This window comes from Sapajus apella, unplaced genomic scaffold, assembly GCF_009761245.1.
Source record: "Sapajus apella isolate SASKATOON/1434 unplaced genomic scaffold, GSC_monkey_1.0 scaffold77, whole genome shotgun sequence".
NCBI lineage: Eukaryota > Metazoa > Chordata > Mammalia > Primates > Cebidae > Sapajus > Sapajus apella.
This window is the reverse complement of record NW_022437017.1, coordinates 9,360,273-9,379,031: the sequence shown is the minus strand read 5'-3', so window position 1 is coordinate 9,379,031 and position 18,759 is coordinate 9,360,273. Positions and strand designations below refer to the sequence as shown.

The 18,759-nt window shown below is 56.9% G+C and overlaps 1 protein-coding gene and 1 long non-coding RNA gene across 2 annotated transcripts in view; both read left to right on the top strand.

Annotated features, from left to right (window-relative positions):
• LOC116532831 overlaps positions 1 to 3,213 on the top strand; it is a 9,606-nt gene extending 6,393 nt beyond the window's left edge. The window contains exon 2 of the long non-coding RNA XR_004260968.1: positions 3,172 to 3,213. This is a non-coding gene — a long non-coding RNA (uncharacterized LOC116532831). The remainder of the gene's footprint in view (positions 1 to 3,171) is intronic.
• Positions 7 to 1,556, top strand: ADAT3 (adenosine deaminase tRNA specific 3). Its single transcript, XM_032252377.1, has one exon. The coding sequence runs from the start codon at positions 211 to 213 to the stop codon at positions 1,264 to 1,266; it is 1,056 nt and encodes a 351-aa protein (XP_032108268.1). The 5' UTR covers positions 7 to 210; the 3' UTR covers positions 1,267 to 1,556.
• Positions 3,214 to 18,759: the final 15,546 nt, after the last annotated feature.

Genomic DNA, 18,759 nt, shown 5'->3' with positions numbered 1-18,759 from the left:
TTAAACTCTGTGCAAAGCAGGGATTAGCAGGACATGAGTGAGCTTAGCCCTGATGCGGTGACCTGGGCCGTAGTCCTGGGAGTGGCCTCTTCACGCCCCACCTCGCGGCGTCACAGCCTCCCGGGACGGACTCCCTGGCGCCCCCAGTCGCCCGCAGCCGCCGGATGATCCCCTACTCCCGTCTCTCTCCCACAGTCAGCCTGGCTGAGGATGGAGCCCGCCCCGGGCCTCCTGGAGCAGCCCCAGCGCACGGAGGCCGGGAGCCCGCAGCCTGAGCCCACACCGTGGCAGGCCCTCCCAGTCCTGTCTGAGCAGCAGGCGGGGGACGTGGAGCTGGTGCTGGCCTACGCCGCGCCCATCCTGGACAAGCGCCAGACCTCTCGCCTCCTGAAGGAGGTGTCGGCCCTGCACCCACTCCCGGCCCAGCCTCACCTCAAGCGGGTGCGGCCCAGCCGCGACGCCAGCAGCCCCCACGCCCTGGAGATGCTGCTCTGTCTGGCCGGGCCGGCCTCCGGCCCACGCTCGCTGGCCGAGCTCCTCCCACGGCCGGCCGTGGACCCCCGTGGCCTGGGGCAGCCCTTCCTGGTGCCCGTGCCCGCCCGGCCGCCTCTGACCAGGAGCCAGTTCGAGGAGGCCCGCGCCCACTGGCCCACGTCCTTCCACGAGGACAAGCAGGTGACCAGCGCCCTGGCCGGGCGGCTCTTCTCCACGCAGGAGCGCGCCGCCATGCAGAGCCACATGGAGCGGGCGGTGCGGGCGGCCCGGTGGGCGGCGGCACGGGGCCTGCGGGCTGTGGGGGCCGTGGTGGTGGACCCGGCCTCGGACCACGTGCTGGCCACCGCCCACGACTGCAGCAGCACCGCCAGCCCTCTCCTGCACGCCATCATGGTGTGCGTGGACCTCGTGGCGCACGGCCAGGGCCGCGGCACCTACGACTTCGCGCCCTTCCCCGCCTGCTCCTTCGCCCCGGCCACCGTCCCCTACGGCGTCCGCGCAGGCGCCGTGCGCAAACTGGACACAGACGAGGACGGCCTCCCCTATGTGTGCACCGGCTATGACCTGTATGTGACCCGCGAGCCCTGCGCCATGTGCGCCATGGCCCTGGTGCACTCACGCATCCTGCGCGTCTTCTATGGCGCGCCCTCGCCCGACGGCGCCCTGGGCACCCGTTTCCGCATCCACGCGCGGCCGGACCTCAACCACCGCTTCCAGGTGTTCCGCGGCGTGCTGGAGGAGCAGTGCCTCCTGCTGGACCCCGACACGTAGGCGCTGCCCTCCTGCCTCCGGACCTTCGTGCTCCCGGCGTGGGGCGCCTCTCCTCGACCTCCTTGGCGCAAGCCTTTTCGTGGATTTTAAGGACACACTGCCTCCAGCGGGGACCCCAGGGGCTGCCTTCCGTGTTGAGCTGCGGAGTGAGCTTTCCTGGACTCAGTCCTTGGCTCACCCCCACGCCGGCCTGTGGAGATCTCCACGGGTGCCCTCACTGCCTTTCTGTCCCCTCTGTCTCTCCGGCCAGGAAACAGCTCTGATGGGAAAATAAACAGCCTGAAACCAAGCGGGTGTCTGTTGACTGGTGTGTGCCTTGGTGGCCAGGTTCCCTGGTGGGGCGAGGTCTGTACAGGGCCGGGTGGCGGCGCGCAGGGGCTGCTGAGCCACGTGGTCAGAGGCCTCCACTGGTTCCTGGTAGGCAGGGCCCCCAGCTGCTGCCTCCTTGCCTGCTTCTGGAGTCCCGATGGTTCCGGGAGTGCCTGGGCCTGATGCGTGGACACCAGGTGTAGCCCACAGGCCACCGACCTGAAGGAGGGACCCTGCCATTTAGTGTCCCACACAAGTGGCAACAGGGGACCCGAAAGGGCTGATGCCAGCCGGTCACAGCACAGTGAGGACTGGAGCCGAGTTTGCAGAACGTGGAGCAGGACCTGTGTGTCCACCTGGCAGAGTCTGCCGATGACCAGGAGGGTGCCGCTCAACCCCCACACAGGCCTGCCCTGAGCCCCTAGCCCGCGGGGGAGGGGGTGCAGCAGGCAGGGCTCTGCGTGGGAAGCTGGGGCAGCCGACAGAACGCGTGGCTGACCAGGAGCCCTCCAGACCTGCAGTGGGGTACCTCGTGCCTGGGGCTGGGACCGAGGCGGGCTGGAGGGTCCCTGATGGGGCCGGAGCCACAGTGTGGAGGGAGGAGGTGGGAGCTACAGGGGCATGCCCAGTGATGGGGGCAGCGGCTGGTCCTCCTTGGTGTTTGGTGCTCAGGGCTCAGCTCCTTCCCCTGAGGGGCAGGAAGGCAGAAAGGAGGGAGTGAGAGGTGGGAGGCAGACAGAGGACAGAATGTCCTGTCCCAAGAGCCTGGGGTGCCCCCCTGCCCCATGACACCTCCCCAGATGGGTTGTGTGCGGAGGCCTTAGTTCCTCCAAACCTTCTCACCTGCCTGTGCCTGCCAGGATCTGCTCCCTGCCCCCACCAGGATCTGCTCCCTGCCCCCTTGGGCCTGCTCACTGCCAGGATCTGGGATGGTTCCAACCCTGATGGGCTGTGATGCCCGATGGGCACTGGGCATTTCCATGCTGGCCTGGCCTACCTCCCACTGGCAGGTCCGCCACCAGGACCATGGAAGCAGCTAGATCACTCTGTCGTGCGTGGCTGGCAGGCTGGGGTCAGGCTGCTCTGGTGCGTGAGCGTGTGGGGTTCCCTTTCAGAAAGGCCACGGTGCCACTTGGATGTGATGGGGTCCTAGGCCCTGCAACGTTCATGGGGTGAAAACCGTAGCCCAGACAGGTGGTGTGACTGGCCTAAGGTCACACAGCAGTGAGCTGGCACCTGGTTCTGTTACTCGCTGGGAAGTCATGTCTTGTAGCGCCGATCCCTTGTGGGCTGAAGCTGGGATTTGGGGCATGTGGGGGCCTAGGACTGCAGGGGAGGGGATCCTGGCTGGGGCAGTGGGTGGGAGGGCTGCAGCCAGCCCTTTCCCTTTTGCCAGCAAGGATGGTGCACACTTGAGGCGAGTGGAGGGAACCTGTGGGGCAACACATCGGGTCAGGTCAGGCCTGTGGCACCCGCGCAGCCCACTGCTGTGCCCAGAATACAGGGCACGATGAGGGGCTCTCCAGCCACGGTGGGTGGTTAACGCCCTGCTCAGGGCGACCCTGGGGTTCCCTGACTGTCATTGTTTTCTTCCAGGCGGCTGCAGGCTTCAGCCCGCGCCGGTCGGCGAGGAAGAGATGTCAGGTGAGTCCTGCCAGCCTGGGAGCCCCAGCAGTGCAGGCGGGAGGGTGGCGTGGGCGGGAGGGTGACGCGGGCAGTTCCCACAGCAGCCCTCGGTCCTGGCCGTGGCCATGCAGTGTCCTCCTGGCCTGCCTGGCTTCTGACTTCTCCGGCCCCACAGCTCAGCACAGCCAGGTTCTTGCCTCTGCTGGGGGTCGGGACAGGGCTACAGAGCCGCCTGTGTCGTCTACTCTGACGCCAGGAGGGGTGTGAGTGAAGCCAGGTGGGCCTCAGCATGGGCACTCATCCCTGCCTTCTTCCGGAGTCTCTGCTGCTTCTGGGCCCGGCAGTTCACTCCGAGGCTTCTGTGCTGCCGTGCGCTCACCCTGGATGCCCTGCCCCTCGGAATTCACCGCACTCCCTTCCCCACCTCAGGACCCGAAGCACCACCTGCTGGTGCCCGTGCTGGCATGGCTGCGCTTTCCTCCCAGCACCTGCTGTCGTCTTGGTGCCTGCGGGTCTCTCACCTGCTCATGTACTGTCAGCTCCCGCTGTGGGTGGAGCCCCTGAGGATGGGCCTCCTGCCGTCTGGCTGGAGTGGATGCTCAGGGATGCTTCTGCAGGCAGTGCTGGCTCAACAGAAGCTCCCAGGGGTCTCCCAGGCCGTGCGGAGTCCCCCAGAGGCCATGTGTTCCCATCCGGACCCCTGGAACCCATGATTGGGAGCTCATTTGGGAACATGGCCTTTGTAGATGTGGTGGAGTTAAGATGAAGTAATGGGCCAGACACAGTAGCTCACGCCTGTAATCCCAACACTTTGGGAGGCCGAGGTGAGCGGATCAAGAGGTCAGGAGATCGATACCATCCTGGTCAACATGGTGAAACCCTGTCTCTACTAAAAACACAAAAATTAGCTGGGCGTGGTGGCAGGTGCCTGTAGTCCCAGCCACTTGGGAGGCTGAGGCAGGAGAATTGCTTGAACCTGGGAGGCAGAGGTTGCACTGATCTGAGATCACGCCACTGCATTCCAGCCTGGCGACAGAGCAAGTCTCTGACTCAAAAAAAAAAAAAAAAAAAAAAAATGGGTCAGGCGCAGTGGCTCACGCCTGTAATCCCAACACTTTGGGAGGTTGAGGCAGGTGAATCACAAGATCAGGAGGTCGAAAGCAGCCTGACCAACATGGTGAAACCCCATTTCTACTAAAAATACAAAAATTAGTGGGGCATGGTGGCGCACGCCTGTCGTCCAGCGACTCAGGAGGCTGAGGCAGGAGAACGCTTGAACCCAGGAGGCGGAGGTTGTGGTGAGCTGAGATTGTGCCACTGCACTCCAGCCTGGGCGACAGAGCGAAGCTCCGTCTCAAAAAAATGAAAGAGATGAAGAGACAGGAGGGGTCATGGAGATGGAGGCAGAGGGGGGAGGTATGCGGCCATGAGCTTCAGAAGCTGGGAGAGGCAGGAACGCTCCTTCGCTGAGCCTCCAGAGGAAGCGCGGCCCCAAGACACCTTGATCTCCAATTTCTGGCTCCAGGATTGTTAGCAGATACGTTTCTGCTGTGTTACTTTCGTGTTTGTTTTGAGACAGGGTGTGGCTCAGTAGTGTGACCATAGCTCACTGCGGCCTTAACCTCCCGGATTCAAGCAATCCTCCCGCCTCAGCCTTCTGAGAAGCTGGGACCACAGGCACACACCACGCCTGGCTCATTTTTGTATTTTTTGTAGAGTTGGGGTCTCACTAGGTGGCCCGGGCTGATGTGGAGCTCCTGGGCTCCTGCAGCCCTCCTGCCTCGGCTTCCCCGAGTGCTGGGATCACAGGTGGAACCCCCACACGGGCAGTTGTTGCTGCCTAAGCCTTCCCGTTGGTGGCGCTTTCTCACCCCAGCCACTAGGAACAGAAGCGTCCCCTGGCCACAACCTCCCTGCAGCCTGTGGACTTGGCCCACTGAGCACGCCTGTTGGCCTCCCCTGCCTGCTGTAGAGAATGACGCCAAACCCAGCCTGCTGTGGCCACACCCAGGCTAAACACGGAGGGCTGCAGAGATGGGCGTGACCCCCCATAAAGGGTGGCGCCTAAATTTAAAACAATTTCATAAACTTAGTTTCTTAAAACAAGGAAATCTGCTACCTGACAGTTTGGACACCAGGAATCCTAAAATCAAGCTGTAGACAGGGCTGGGTCCTCCTGGGGGCTCCAGGTGAGAATCTGGTTCCCACCTTTCCCAGCATCCAGAGGTGCCTGCATTCCTTGGCTCGGGGCCCCATCCTCCTTCACAGCCCCAGTGCAGCCACTTCCAGGCTCTCTGAGTCCCACCCTCCCGCCACCTCTCGTGAGGCTGCTGTGAGAACACTGGGCCCCAGATCATCCGGCTCCTCTCCTGTCTCAGGGTCCTTATCTCAATCCCAGCTGCAGAGTCCCTTCTGCCATGAGAGGCGACACAGCCGTGCGTCTCATGGACGAGGTCGGGCCACCTTCAAGAGACAAAATCTGGGGCCAGGCGTGGTGGCTCACACCTGTCATCCCAGCACTTTGGGAGGCTGAGGTGGGTGGATCATGAGGTCAGGAGTTCAAGACCAGTCTGGCCAAGGTGGTGAAACCCTGTGTCTGCTAAAAAGACAAAAATTACCTGGGCATAGTGGTGGACCCCTGTAGTCACAGCTACTCTGAGGCAGAGAATTGCTTAAACTTGGGAAGTGGAGGTTGTAGTGAGCCAAGATTGGGCCATTGCACTCCAGCCTGGGCGACAGAGCAAGACTCTTCTTATTTTTTATTTATTTATTTATTTTGAGACGGAGTTTCGCTCTTGTTACCCAGGCTGGAGTGCAATGGCGCGATCTCGGCTCACCGCAACCTCCACCTCCTGGGTTCAGGCAATTCTCCTGCCTCAGCCTCCTGAGTAGCTGGGATTACAGACACGCGCCACCATGCCCAGCTAATTTTTTGTAGCTTTAGTAGAGACGGGGTTTCACCATGTTGACCAGGATGGTCTCGATCTCTTGACCTTGTGATCCGCCCGCCTCGGCCTCCCAAAGTGCTGGGATTACAGGCTTGAGCCACCGCGCCCGGCTTCTTTTTTTTTTTTTTGAGACGGAGTCTTGCTCTGTCTTCCAGGCTGGAGTGAAGTGGCGCAATCTCGACTCACTGCAACCTCTGCCTCCCGGGTTCAAGTGGCTCTCCTGCCTCAGCCTCCAGAGTACCTGGGACTACAGGCGTGCGCCACTACGCCAGGCTAATTAGTAGAGACAGAGTTTCACCATCTTAGCCAGGCTGGTCTTGAATTATTGACATCATGATCTACCTGCCTCAGCCTCCCAAAGTGGTCGGATTGCAGGCAAGAGTCACCATACCTTATTTATTTATGTATTTATTTTTATTTTTTATTTTTTTTAAAGACGGGGTTTGACCATGTTGGTGAGGTTGGTCTTGAACTCCCGACCTTGGGTGATCCGCCCACCTTGGCCTCCAAAGTGCTTGGATTACAGGCGTGAGCCAGCACGCCCGGCCTATTTATTTATTTATTGGGATGGAGTCTTGCTCTGTTGCTCAGGCTGGAGTGCAGTGGTGCGATCTCGGCTCACTGCAACCTCTGCCTCCCAGGTTCAAGTGATGCTCCTGCCTCAGCCTCCTCAGTAGCTTGGATTACAGGCACCTTCCACCATGCCCGGCTAATTTTTGTAGAGTTGGGGTTCACCATGTTGGCCAGGCTGGTCTTGAACTCCTGACTTTATGAGATCCACCCACTTCGGCCTCCCAAAGTGCTGGGGTGACAGGTGTGAGCCACCGTGCCCGGCCCCACTGTGTAATCATTTCTGTGTTCCCGTATTCCTCCCTGGAGACTCGAGACCCTCTGTCTGCCCACCCAGCCCCTGGTGAAAAGCTGGGCAAAGGAAGGAATGAATGACAACAGAAGTCATCGTGCAGCCACTTTTTGCAGGTGAGAAAACTGAGGCAGGGTGATTCATCGCCTTGCTGGGATCTCACAGAATAGCACAGCAGATCTGTCAGCCTTAGAACCACTGCTGTCCTGCCCAAGGGCAGCTAGTGCTCTCTTCCAGACGCCCAGTCTCCGAGATCCCCGGAGACCCCCTCCTCAATGCCCGCCTTCCCCAAGCAGCTCTGTTCTGCCTGGCCAAGCTGCTTTTTCCTCCCTGTGTCCGGCTACTTCACGTGAAGCTGACTGTCCCTGCCCTGAGACTCCGTGCTGCATTTTGTCCCCAGAAACGGCTCTGCAGGACACCCCCGCACCCCAGTGTAGATTCAGCGTCCACGTCTGTCTTACTGTGGCCTCTGGTCCTCCCAGGGGAAAGCATGGTCGCTGCCTGGCTAGATGGAAACGGTGTGTCCAGGATGGGTGCTGTGGCTCACACCTGTGATCTCAGCACTTTGGGAGACTGAGGCCGGCAGATCACCTGAGGTCAGGAGTTTAAGACCAGCCTGGTCAGCATGGTGAAACTCAGTTTCTATTAAAATACAAAAATCAGGCCGGGCGCGGTGGCTCACGCCTGTAATCCCAGCACTGTGGGAGGCCGAGGCGGGTGGATCACGAGGTCAAGCAATCGAGACCATCCTGGTCAACACGGTGAAACCCCGTCTCTACTAAAACTACAAAAAATCAGCTGGGCATGGTGGCACGTGTCTGTAATCCCAGCGACTCAGGAGGCTGAGGCAGGAGAATTGCCTGAATCCAGGAGGCGGAGGTTGCGGTGAGCCGAGATCGTGCCACTGCACTCCAGCCTGGGTAACAAGAGCGAAACTCCGTGTCAAAAAAATTAAAATACAAAAATTAGCCAGGCCTTGTGGCAGGTGCCTGTAATCCCAGATGCTCAGGAGGCTGAGGCAGGAGAATCACTTGAATCCTGGAGGTGGAGGTTGCAGTTAGCCGAGATTGTACCGTTGCACTCTAGCCTGGGTAACATGAGTGAAACTCCGTCTCAAAAAAAAAAAAAAAAAAAAAAAAGAAGAAGAAGAAAGGGCCAGGCATGGTGGCTCACACTTGTAATCCCAGCACTTTGGGAGCCCAAGGCAGGCGGATGACCTGAGGTCAGGAATTTGAGACCAGCATGGCCAACATGGAGAAACCCTATCTCTACTAAAAATACAAAATTAGCCGGGCGTGGTGGCGCATGCCTGTAATCCCAGCTACTCAGGAGGCTGAGGCAGGAGAATCACTTGAACTCAGGAGGTGGAGGTTACAGTGAGCGGAGATTGAGCCACTGCACTCCAGCCTGGGCAAGAAGCTCGGGGTGGGGTGGGGTGGGGTGGGGGGAAACATGGGGAGGGCCACACCTGCCTCTGGACAAGGTGCAGCCAGCATGATGTGGCTCCTCTCTGAGTGGCCACGTCCCCTTCAGGGTCACAGGGGCGATCGAAGGAATGAGGAAAGGAAGACAGAATTGCAGGCGTGGCGGGCGGGGGCCTGGTGGGCAGTGGGGGCATGGCTGTGGCCCCCATGGCCGCTGCCCCTGGTGGGGAGCTCCCGGGGTGGGTGTCATTCACAAGAGTGACCGTCTGCAATGGCTTCATTGGGCCGGGCCTTCCAGGCTCCCTCTCCATCCCTGCCACTGAGCTCCATGCCGGAGCCAGGCATGAGGGCTGCAGGGACATTTCCTCAGCCCTCTGGCTTCAGCTGCATCCCAGGGGCGTCTGGCCCGGGGCCTGCACTGGGGGCTGGGGCCTGGGAGAGTGAGGGAGGGAGAGGGGGGAAGGGAGAGGGAGGGAGGAAGACTGAGGATCATCGTTGGTGCCTCACTCCTCCCTCTAGAGGATGGCCTGTCCATGGGGTCCCTCTCTGCACCCCGTCCTCTACCTGCAGCCCCCCACTGTTGCCAACCCCAGGACGGTGTCATCCCAAATTGGTACCCCTCACCCTGCCTACGCCTCCACAAACCCCACTGCTAAATCTTTCTTCCAAGCAAGGGAGCCAGTGTCTTCCGACAGCAATTTAGGAGGGCAAATGTGATACGTCTGCGATGTTTCAAGATTTCCCAGCACGAACACACAATGCCAAGCTGTTTTGTTGTTGCTGTTGTTGAGAAGGAGTCTCGCTCTGTCGCCCAGGCTGGAGTGCAGTGTCACAATCGTGGCTCACTGAAACCTCGGCCTCCCAGGTTAAAGCCATTCTCTTGCCTCAGCCTTTCAAGTAGCTGGGATCACAGGTGTGCACGACCTCGTCCGAATAATTTTTTTTTTCTTTTTTTTAGATGGAGTCTTGCTCTTTTGCCCAGGGCAATGGTGCGTTCTCGGCTCATTACAACCTCTGCCTCGTGGATTCAAGCGATTATCCTGCCTCAGCCTCCTAAGTAGCTGGGACTACAGGCACCTGCCACCATGCCCAGCTAATTTTTTGTATTTTAGCCAAGACGGGGTTTCACCATGTTGGCCAGGCTGGTCTTGAACTCCTGACCTCATGATCCACCCACCTTGGTCTCCCAAAGTGCTGGGATTACAGGTGTGAGCCACTACACCCTGCCTATTTTTTATTTATTGAGATACAGTCTCACTCTGTTGCCCAGGCTGGAGTGCAGTGGCGCCATCTCAACTCATTGCAACCTCCGCCTCCCAGGATCAAGCAATTCTTCTGCCTCACCTTCCTGAGTGGCTGGGATTACAGGCACCTGTTACCACACCCAGGTAATTCCTTCTCTTTCTTTTCTTTATTTTTATTTTTTATAAATATGGGGTTTTACCATGATGGCCAGGCTGGTCTTGAACTCCTGACCTCAGGTGATCCACCCACCTCGGCCTCCCAAAGTGCTAGGATTACAGGTGTGAGCCACAGCGCCCAGCCTTTTTTTTTTTTTTTTTTTTAAGGCGAAGTTTTGCTCTTTTTGCTCAGGCTGAAGTGCAATGGCACGATCTTGGCTCACCACAACCTCCGCCTCCCAGATTGAGGCTATTCTCCTGCCTCAGCCTCCAGAGTAGCTGGGATTACAGGAATGCACCACCACACCTGGCTAATTTTTGTACTCTTAGTAGAGATGGGGTTTCCCATGTTGGTCAGGCTGGTCTTGAACTTCGCACCTGAGGTGATCCACCTGCCTTGGTCTCTCAAGGTGCTGGGATTACAGGTGTGAACCACCACGCCCAGCCACACCCAGCTAATTTTTGTGTTTTTAGTAGAGACGGGGTTTTGCCAGGTTGGCCAGGGTGGCCTCGAATTTCTGACCTCAAGTGATCCACCCACCTCAGCAGGTGGATCACCTGAGGTCAGGAGTTCGAGGCCAGCCTGGCCCACGTGATGAAACCCTATCTCTACTAAAAATACGAAAATTATCTGGGAATGGTGGTTGCCTGTAATCCCAGCTACTCGGGAGGCTGAGGCAGGAGAAGTGCTCAAATCCAGGAGGCAGAGGCTGTAGTGAGCCGAGATCACGCCACTGCAGTCCAGTCTGGGTGACAAGAGCAAAACTTCGTCTACAGAAAAAAAAATAAAAATAAAGCTCTGGAATGATCTGAAATGGGGAAACAGAAAAAAGTTGTAGAATCAGGCTGGGTGTGGTGGCTCACACCTGTAAACCCAGCGCTTTGGGAGGCTGAGGCAGGTGGATCACCTGAGGTTAGGAGTTCAAGCCCAGCCTGGGCAACGGGACAACATTGGCAGACATCACCAATCAATGACTGATGGTGGTCCTGCCCGTCTTCTTCCTGTGCACAGGGTAGGCATCACCAATCAACCGACGATGCCCGCACTGCTTCCCTCCCCTGCACAAGGCAGACATCACCAATCAATCAAGCAGCACCGGGAGGAGGGCACTTTGGCAGTTCAATCTGTGCTCGACTCTGTCCTTTATTTTATTTTATTTTATTTTTTTTGAGACAAAGTTTCGCTCTTGTTACCCAGGCTGGAGTGCAATGGCGCGATCTCAGCTCACGGAAACCTCCGCCTCCTGGGTTCAGGCAATTCTCCTGCCTCAGCCTCCCGAGTAGCTGGGATTACAGGCACGCGCCACCATGCCCAGCTGATTTTTTGTAGTTTTAGTAGAGACGGGGTTTCACCATGTTGACCAGGATGGTCTCGATCTCTTGACCTCGTGATCCACCCGCCTCGGCCTCCCACAGTGCTGGAATGACAGGCGTGAGCCACTGCGCCCGGCCGACTCTGTCCTTTTATAGATGAGGCTGAGGCCCGGGGACCTGCTCAAGGGCAACCACAGGGCAGATCCCTCCTCCCCTCCCCGGGAATTAGCATTGTCTCTGGTTGCTGGAGCAAATTCAGGAAAATCGCAAGGTCATGTCCATTTTCAGCCCAGGGCATGAGTCACTGGATCCCCGCTGTCCAGGGCTAGACCAGGAGATGATGGCAGGACTGTCCCCTCGCAGGGAGGCCACCGAGGCTGGCGGGGCCAGGACCGGGCGCAGAGCCACTCCAGGCGGGAAAGCCCTTTGTAATTGGAGCTGCTCTGGAGGTGGCAGCCTGGTCCCGAGTCCCAGGCAGCTGTTGTCTTCTGCTCCGCTCCTTCCCCTTCCCGGCACCTACTCTTCCTGCTGTGGGGGGCCTGGCACACCTGACTCCTGTGTCCCCAAGGGGCCGCCCCTCATGGAACCTGGCCTTGTGGTCACCAAGACATGGCCTAACCCAGCACTGGCCAGTCATCCAGAGGGGCCTGTGCCAGACAATAAGAGACTTTCCCAGGATCTTTTTTTTTTTTTTTTTAAGATAGAGTCTCACTCTGTCGCCAGGCACCAGGCTGGAGTACAGAGGTGCGATCTCGGCTCACTGCAACCTCCGCCTCCCATGTTCAAGTGACTCTCCTGCCTCAGCCTCTCGAGTAGCTGGGACTACAGGCGCACGCCACCATACCCAGCTAATTTTTGTATTTTTTAGTAGAGACAGTTTCACCATGTTGGCCGGGATGGTCTCGATCTCTTGACCTCGGGATCTGCCCACCTTGGCCTCCCAAAGTGCTGGGATCACAGGCGGGAGCCACCGTGCCTGGCCCTTTCCTAGGATTTTATAAGGATCCTGGGAGAGAGGAGCTCTGTTTTGTTCAGCGTTGCTAAACTAAGCCACACCTTCTGCCACGGATGGAAGAAGCTTCCAGGGACAGAATGAAGCCAAGGCACAGAGACGGAGAGACAAGGAGAGGGAGAGACAGACAGAGAGAGGAGAGATAGGGAGAGAGAGAGAGAGGGAAAGGTAGAGACAGAGAAAGATGTGGGGAGGGAGACAGAGATGGAGAGACAGAGGCAGAGAGATGGAGAGACAGAGACAGAGAGATGGAGAGATAGAGAGATGGAGAGACAGAGATGGAGAAATAGAGACAGAGAGATGGAGAGATAGAGACAGAGAGATGGAGAGACAGACAGAGAGATGAAGAGACAGAGACAGAGAGATGGAGAGACAGAGATGGAGAGACAGAGAGATGGAGAGATAGAGAGATGGAGAGACAGAGATGGAGAAATAGAGACAGAGAGATGGAGAAATAGAGACAGAGAGATGGAGAGACAGATGGAGAGATGAAGAGACAGAGACAGAGAGATGGAGACAGAGACAGAGATGGAGAGATAGAGACAGATGGAGAGACAGAGACAGATACAGGGAGAAAGAGGGTGACAGAGATGAGACATGGCGGAGATAGAGGGAGGGAGAGACACAGAGAGACAGGGAGAGATCGAGAGGGGGAGAGAGAGAGGAGGAGAAAGGGAGAGACACAAAGAGAGACAGAGAGCCTGTGAAATAGACAGAGACAGCTTGAGAGACAGACACAGTGATAGAGAGACAGAGGAAGGAAGAGACAAAGAGATAGAGCCAGGAAGAGGCAGAGACATAGAACAGCGAGCACTCCAGCCTGGACAAGAGAGCAAGACTCCATCTCAAAAAAACAAGAGGCAGAGAGGGAAAGAGACAGATGGAGAGAGAGAGACACGGGGAGAAGGAGAAAGGCCACAGGCACTGAGCCTGGGCGGCCCCTGGATGCAGCCATGCCTGAAGGCGGCCTCGCCCGACAGGTGAGTTTCACAGCGCCGCACACGTGACGGGCTGCACCTGTGCATTAGCGTGTGCGTGATGAGGCCCAGCTGCTGTGACGAATCGGCTGCCTGGCTCAGAGGCTCCGGCACCGTGGACATTTACTTCTTGCTCCAAGCGGGCAACCCAGGCAGCTCCGTGGGACCTGGTCCACGAGGTGAGCTTAGCACTCAGCGTCCCCTCCCCGTCCGAGCTCCATGGCCCCCTAGGGCCCTGTGTGCTTCTCCTCCTGGGGTCGGAAGGTGAATGGAGGCCCAGGGTGGACGGCAGCACAAGCCCGAGGCGCCTGGACGACCCGACCCAGCTTTGCTTCCTCATTGCCCGAGTCCTGCTGCTGCAGCCCTGCCCCCGCTCCTGAGCCTCCAGCCGACTGGCCTGTAAGTGGCCCCGAGAAAGCCACAGGACTGTGGGGACACCTGCAGTTGCCACACGCGCCAAGACCACGAGGTAAGCCAGGGGAGAGAACCTTCCAGAAGGCTCCCCAGAGTCGGCGACCCCGAGGCTGGGCCTTCAAGGATGAATGGGGCTGGAGTGGGAGGGGGGCTTTCCTGGCAGAGGGTGTGGGGGTGTCGGGCCAGTGGCGTCTCTAGCAAAATCCCACTGGTGACGCAGCTTATGCACAACAGAAATTTATTTCTCACAGCTCTGGAGAGGCCAGAGGTTCAAGACCAAGGTGTGGGCAGCTTTGGTGTCTGCTGAGGGGCTTGTTTTTTTGTGTGTGTGTGAGGCTGGGGTGAAGTGGCACAATCCCGTCTCACTGCCACCTTCGCCTCCCAAGTTCAAGCAATCACCTGCCTCAGCCTTCCAAGTAGCTGGGATTACAGGCAGCCGCCACCACGGCCAGCTAATTTTTGTATTTTAGTCGAGACGGGCTGGTCTCGTTGGCCAGGCTGGTCTCGAACTCCTGATCTCGTGATCTGCCCGCCTCGGACTCCCATAGTGCTGTGATGACAGGCATGGGCTGCCACACCCGGCCCCTTCCTTTCTTTCTAGAGGTGAGGTTTTGCTGTGTTGCCCAGGCTGGAGTGCAGATGCACTCATGGTGCACCTCAACCTCCTGGGCTCAAGTGGCCCTCGTGCAGCGGCTGGGACTACAGGTGGGGGCCCCACGCCCGGCTAATTTTTAAATTATTTGCAGAGATGAATTCTCATTTTGGGTTCTCAGCCTCGCTAAGGCTGATCTCGGACACCTGGCCTAAAGGGAGGCTCCCAGCTTGGCCTCCTTAAATGCTAGGATTACACGTGTAAGCGCCTCTTACGTGAGTATAGGAAGGGCGCTTCCTCCCTTCTCTCCCCCAAACCTACAGCTGTTTGGGATTTTCTGGGAGGCTGCATGGTTGTTTTTCTCTCTAGAGGAGCGGACAACTTGTTATCCTTCCAGTGTTCTTATTTGATTAAGACATCAAAGGGTACCAGGTGCGTTGGCTCACACCTGTAATCCCAGCACTTTGGGAGGCCGAGGCAGGTGGACGGCTTGAGCTTCGGAGTTTGAGACCAGCCTGGGCAACAAAGCGAAACCCTATCTCTACAAAAAAATACAAAAAATTAGCTGGGCCAGCTGGGCTTGGTGGCTCACGCCTGTAATCTGAGCACTTTGGGTGGTCAAGGCGGGCAGATCACGACGTCAGGAGATCGAGACCATCCTGGCCAACATGGTAAAACCCTGTCTCTACTAAAAATACAAAAAATAAATGCAGGAGAATCGCTTCAACCCAGAGGGCGAGGTTGCAGTGAGGCGAGATTTCGCCAGTGCACTCCAGCTTGGCCACAGAGCAAGACTCCGACTCCGTCTCAAAAAAAAAAAAAAAAAAAATAGCCTGGCATGGTGGCACGTGTCTGAGATCCCAGCTACCCGGGAGGCTTAGGTGAGAAGACTGCTTGAGCCCAGGGAGGTAGAGGCAGCAGTGAGTCGAGATGGTGCCACTGCACTCCAGCCTGGGTGACAAAGACCCTATCTCAAAAAAACACCCGCAAAGGGGCTGTCACCCACCCCCCCAGCTGTCCCCAATGATGTCCTCATGATTACGAGTGAAATGAATCAGGAACATGTGGACCACATTTGAAGTGGGTTAAAAATGAGAAAGCAAGGTTGGCTACGGCGGCTCACGCCTGTAATCCCAGCAGTTTGGGAGGCCGAGGCAGGTGGATCACCGAGGTCAGGAGTTCAAGACCAGCCTGGTCAACATGGTGAAACCCTGTCTCTACTAAAAATACAAAAATTAGACAGGTGTGGTGGCGTGCGCTTGTAATCCCGGCTACTCAGGAGGCTGCAGCGGGAGAATCGCTTGAACCTGGGAGAGGGAGGTTGCAGTGAACCAAGATCATGCCACTGCACTCCAGCCAGGTGACAGAGTGAGACTCTGTCTCAAAAAAGAAAAAAGCCAAAAAGCATGACAGGCCATTTGCTTTTTCGAAGATCCCAAGTGAGGCTGGGCGAGGTGGCTCACGCCTGTAATCTCAACACTTCAGGAGGCTGTGGCGGGTGGATCACGAGCTCAGGAGTTCGAGGCCAGCCTGGATAACATGGCGAAACGTAGTCTCTGCTAAAATACAAAAATTAGTCAAGTGTGGTTGCGGGCACCTGTAATCCCAGCTACTTGGGAGGCTGAGTCAGGAGAATTGCTTGAACCCAGGAGGCAGAGGTTTCAGTGAGCCGAGATCCCACTCATCTCAAAAGAAAGAAAAAAAGATCCCAAATGATTAAACAGAAATCGATTTATTTGAGGCTGAAAGTCCCATGCTGACAATTTTTGATTCATTCATTCATGAATTCCCATGACATACCTGTGGGGGCCATCATCCCAAATTTACACACAAAGATGAAAAGGCCAGAGAGGGTGAGTGAGCTTCCCACAGTCACACAGCTTCTGGCTAGCACAGCCCCAGCCTGGCCTCACTGTGTGCATTCTTTCAGTTACACCCTTTTACAGGGACACAGCCGGAACTCACCATTAAGGTACACGTACCAGGCCAGGCTGATGCCTGTACCCCAGCACTTCGGGAGGCCGAGGTGGGCAGATCACGAGGTCAGAAGTGGGAGACCAGCCTGACAAACATGGAAAAACCCCATCTCTACTGAAAATACAAAAATTAGCTGGGTGTGGTGGCGCATGCCTGTAATCCCAGCTACTCGGGAGGCTGAGGCAGGAGAATCGCTTGAACCCAGGAGGCGGAGGTTGTGGTCAGCCGAGATCGTGCCATTGCACTCCAGCCTGGGCAACAAGAGCGAAACTCTGTCTCAAAAAATAAGTACACATACCTGAGGTCCCTATGCTCCGAACCCAAGACCGGGCATGAGTGCTCGAAAGCAGGTGTCCCTGAAGGTTGAGCGTGGGAGAGAAGCCAAGGGGTGCAGGGGCTCATGCCTGTAATCCCAACATTTTGGGAGGCCAAGGTGGGAGGATCACTTGAGGCTAGGAGTTCGAGACCAGCCTAGGCAACATAGCGAGATCCCCACCTTTATAAAAAATTTAAAAATTAGGCAGTCGTGGTGGTGTTTGCCTGTAGTACCAGCTCCTTGGGAGGCTGAGGTAGGAGGATCGCTTGAGCCTGGGAGGTCGAGGCTGCAGGGAATCATGATTGTAGCACCCCTGCACTCCAGCCAGGCAAGAGTGAGACCCTGTCTCAGAAACACAAGAGTGGGAGAGGAGAGAGGAGACAGGCCAGGGAACCTGGGTCTGAGAATTCTGGGAGGTCTGTGGCGTTGATTCATTCATTCATTCATTCGCTCGCCACATATGGCTGCCCCATTTAGACTGAGTGCCTACTGTGTGCCAGCCCTTTTGCTGGGTCCTACAGGCCTGGCTGGAGGAGACTGACATGAAATAAACGCACTCCTTCACAGCGTGGATCCGGACAGAGGGGAGACCCCGACATACTGGCAAAGGATAGCAGGGGTGCTTGCTAGAGCTTCTCCAAGGAGTCACATTCCACGTGAGGCTGTCAGAGCACAGGGGTGCAGGGAGGACTGCCTGCCTCTCACATTGCAGCAAGACAAGAGCTGCAACACGCATCTCCCAGAGCTCAGTGCAGCCCGTACAACGCTGCCATTCAGCCTTCCCACTCCGGTAGAATCCTCCTCCATTTTTCTTTGCATTCCTATCTGGCTCGAATACCGCAGGACTGTCATAGGAGATGATGAAATCTTCCTCCCAATCTTACCACATCTAGCTTAGCCTTCAGGGTCTGGTCTTCCCTCACCATCCAGCCAGAGAAGGTGTCTTTCCCTCAGGCACTGTGCCACATACCACCGTTGGTTTCTTTCTTTTTTTTTTTTGAGATGGAGTCTGGCTCTGTCGCCAGGCTGGAGTGCAATAGCACCATCATGGCTCACTGTCACCTCCACCTCCCAGGTTCAGGTGATTCTCCTGCCTCAGCCTCCAGAGTAGCTGGGACTAAAGACGTGTACCACCAAGCCCGGTTCATTTTTGTATTTTAGTAGAGACAGGGTTTCTTTCTCCCTGTTGGCCAGACTGATCTCAAATTCCTGACTTCAGGTGATCTGCCTGCCTCAGCCTCCCAAAGTAGTGGGATTACAGGTGTCAGCCACCGCGCCTGACTTGATCACAGCTTCTTACAGCCTCAACCTGCCCAGGCTCAAGCAATCCTTCTGCCACAGCTCCCCAATCAGCTGGGACTGCAGATGCATGCCACTACGCCCATTTTTGTGTATTTTTTTGTAGAGACGGGGGTTTTGCCATGTTGCCTGGGCTGGTCTCAAACTCCTGGGCTGAGGTGATCCACTTGCCAAAGCCTCCCAAAGTACTGGGATTTCTTTCTTTCTTTCTTTCTTTTTTTTTTTTTAAGACAGGGTCTCACTCTGTCACCTAGGCTGGAGTGCAATGGCGCGATCTCGGCTCACTGCAACCTCCGCCTCCTGGGTTCAAGCGATTCTCCTGCCTCAGCCTCCTGAGTAGCTGGGATTACAGGCGCGTGCCACCGCACCCAGGTAATTTTTATATTTTGTTAGTACAGACGGGGTTTCAACATTTTGGCCAGGCTGGTCTCAAACTCCTGATCTTGTGATCCACCCGCCTCGGCCTCCCAAAGTGCTGGGATTACAGGCGTGAGCCACGGCGCCCGGCCAGGATTTCATTTAATATTACTATTTTAAGACAGTCTTGCTCTGTCAGGCAGGCTAGAGTGCAGTGGGACAATGACAGCCCACTGCAGCCTCGACCTCCTGGGCTCAAGCAATCCTCCTGGCTCAGCCTCCCAAGTAGCTGGGGCCACGGGGATGCACCAGCACACCCTAATTGCATTTTTTGTAGAGATAAGGGCTCACTCTGTTGCTCAGGCTGGTCTTGAGCTCCTGGGCTCAACCGAGTGTCCTCCTTCCTCAGCGTCCCGAAGTCCTGGGATTACAACGTCCCCGCCCTACGTCCTACCTTATAACATCACCTGAAATCATCAGAGGGCTGTCTCCTCCCCCTAGGACCAAGGACTCCCTGGGAAACGATGCCAAGAGTCTAGCTCATTGTGCTATTCTGAGAGCCACTGACAGACACTTAATACATGTTTGAATGAATGCGTCTCCTCGGACTTTAAAAAAGCCCCACCGGGAGGTGCGTGGGGGATGCGGGGAGGCCGGGAACCATTT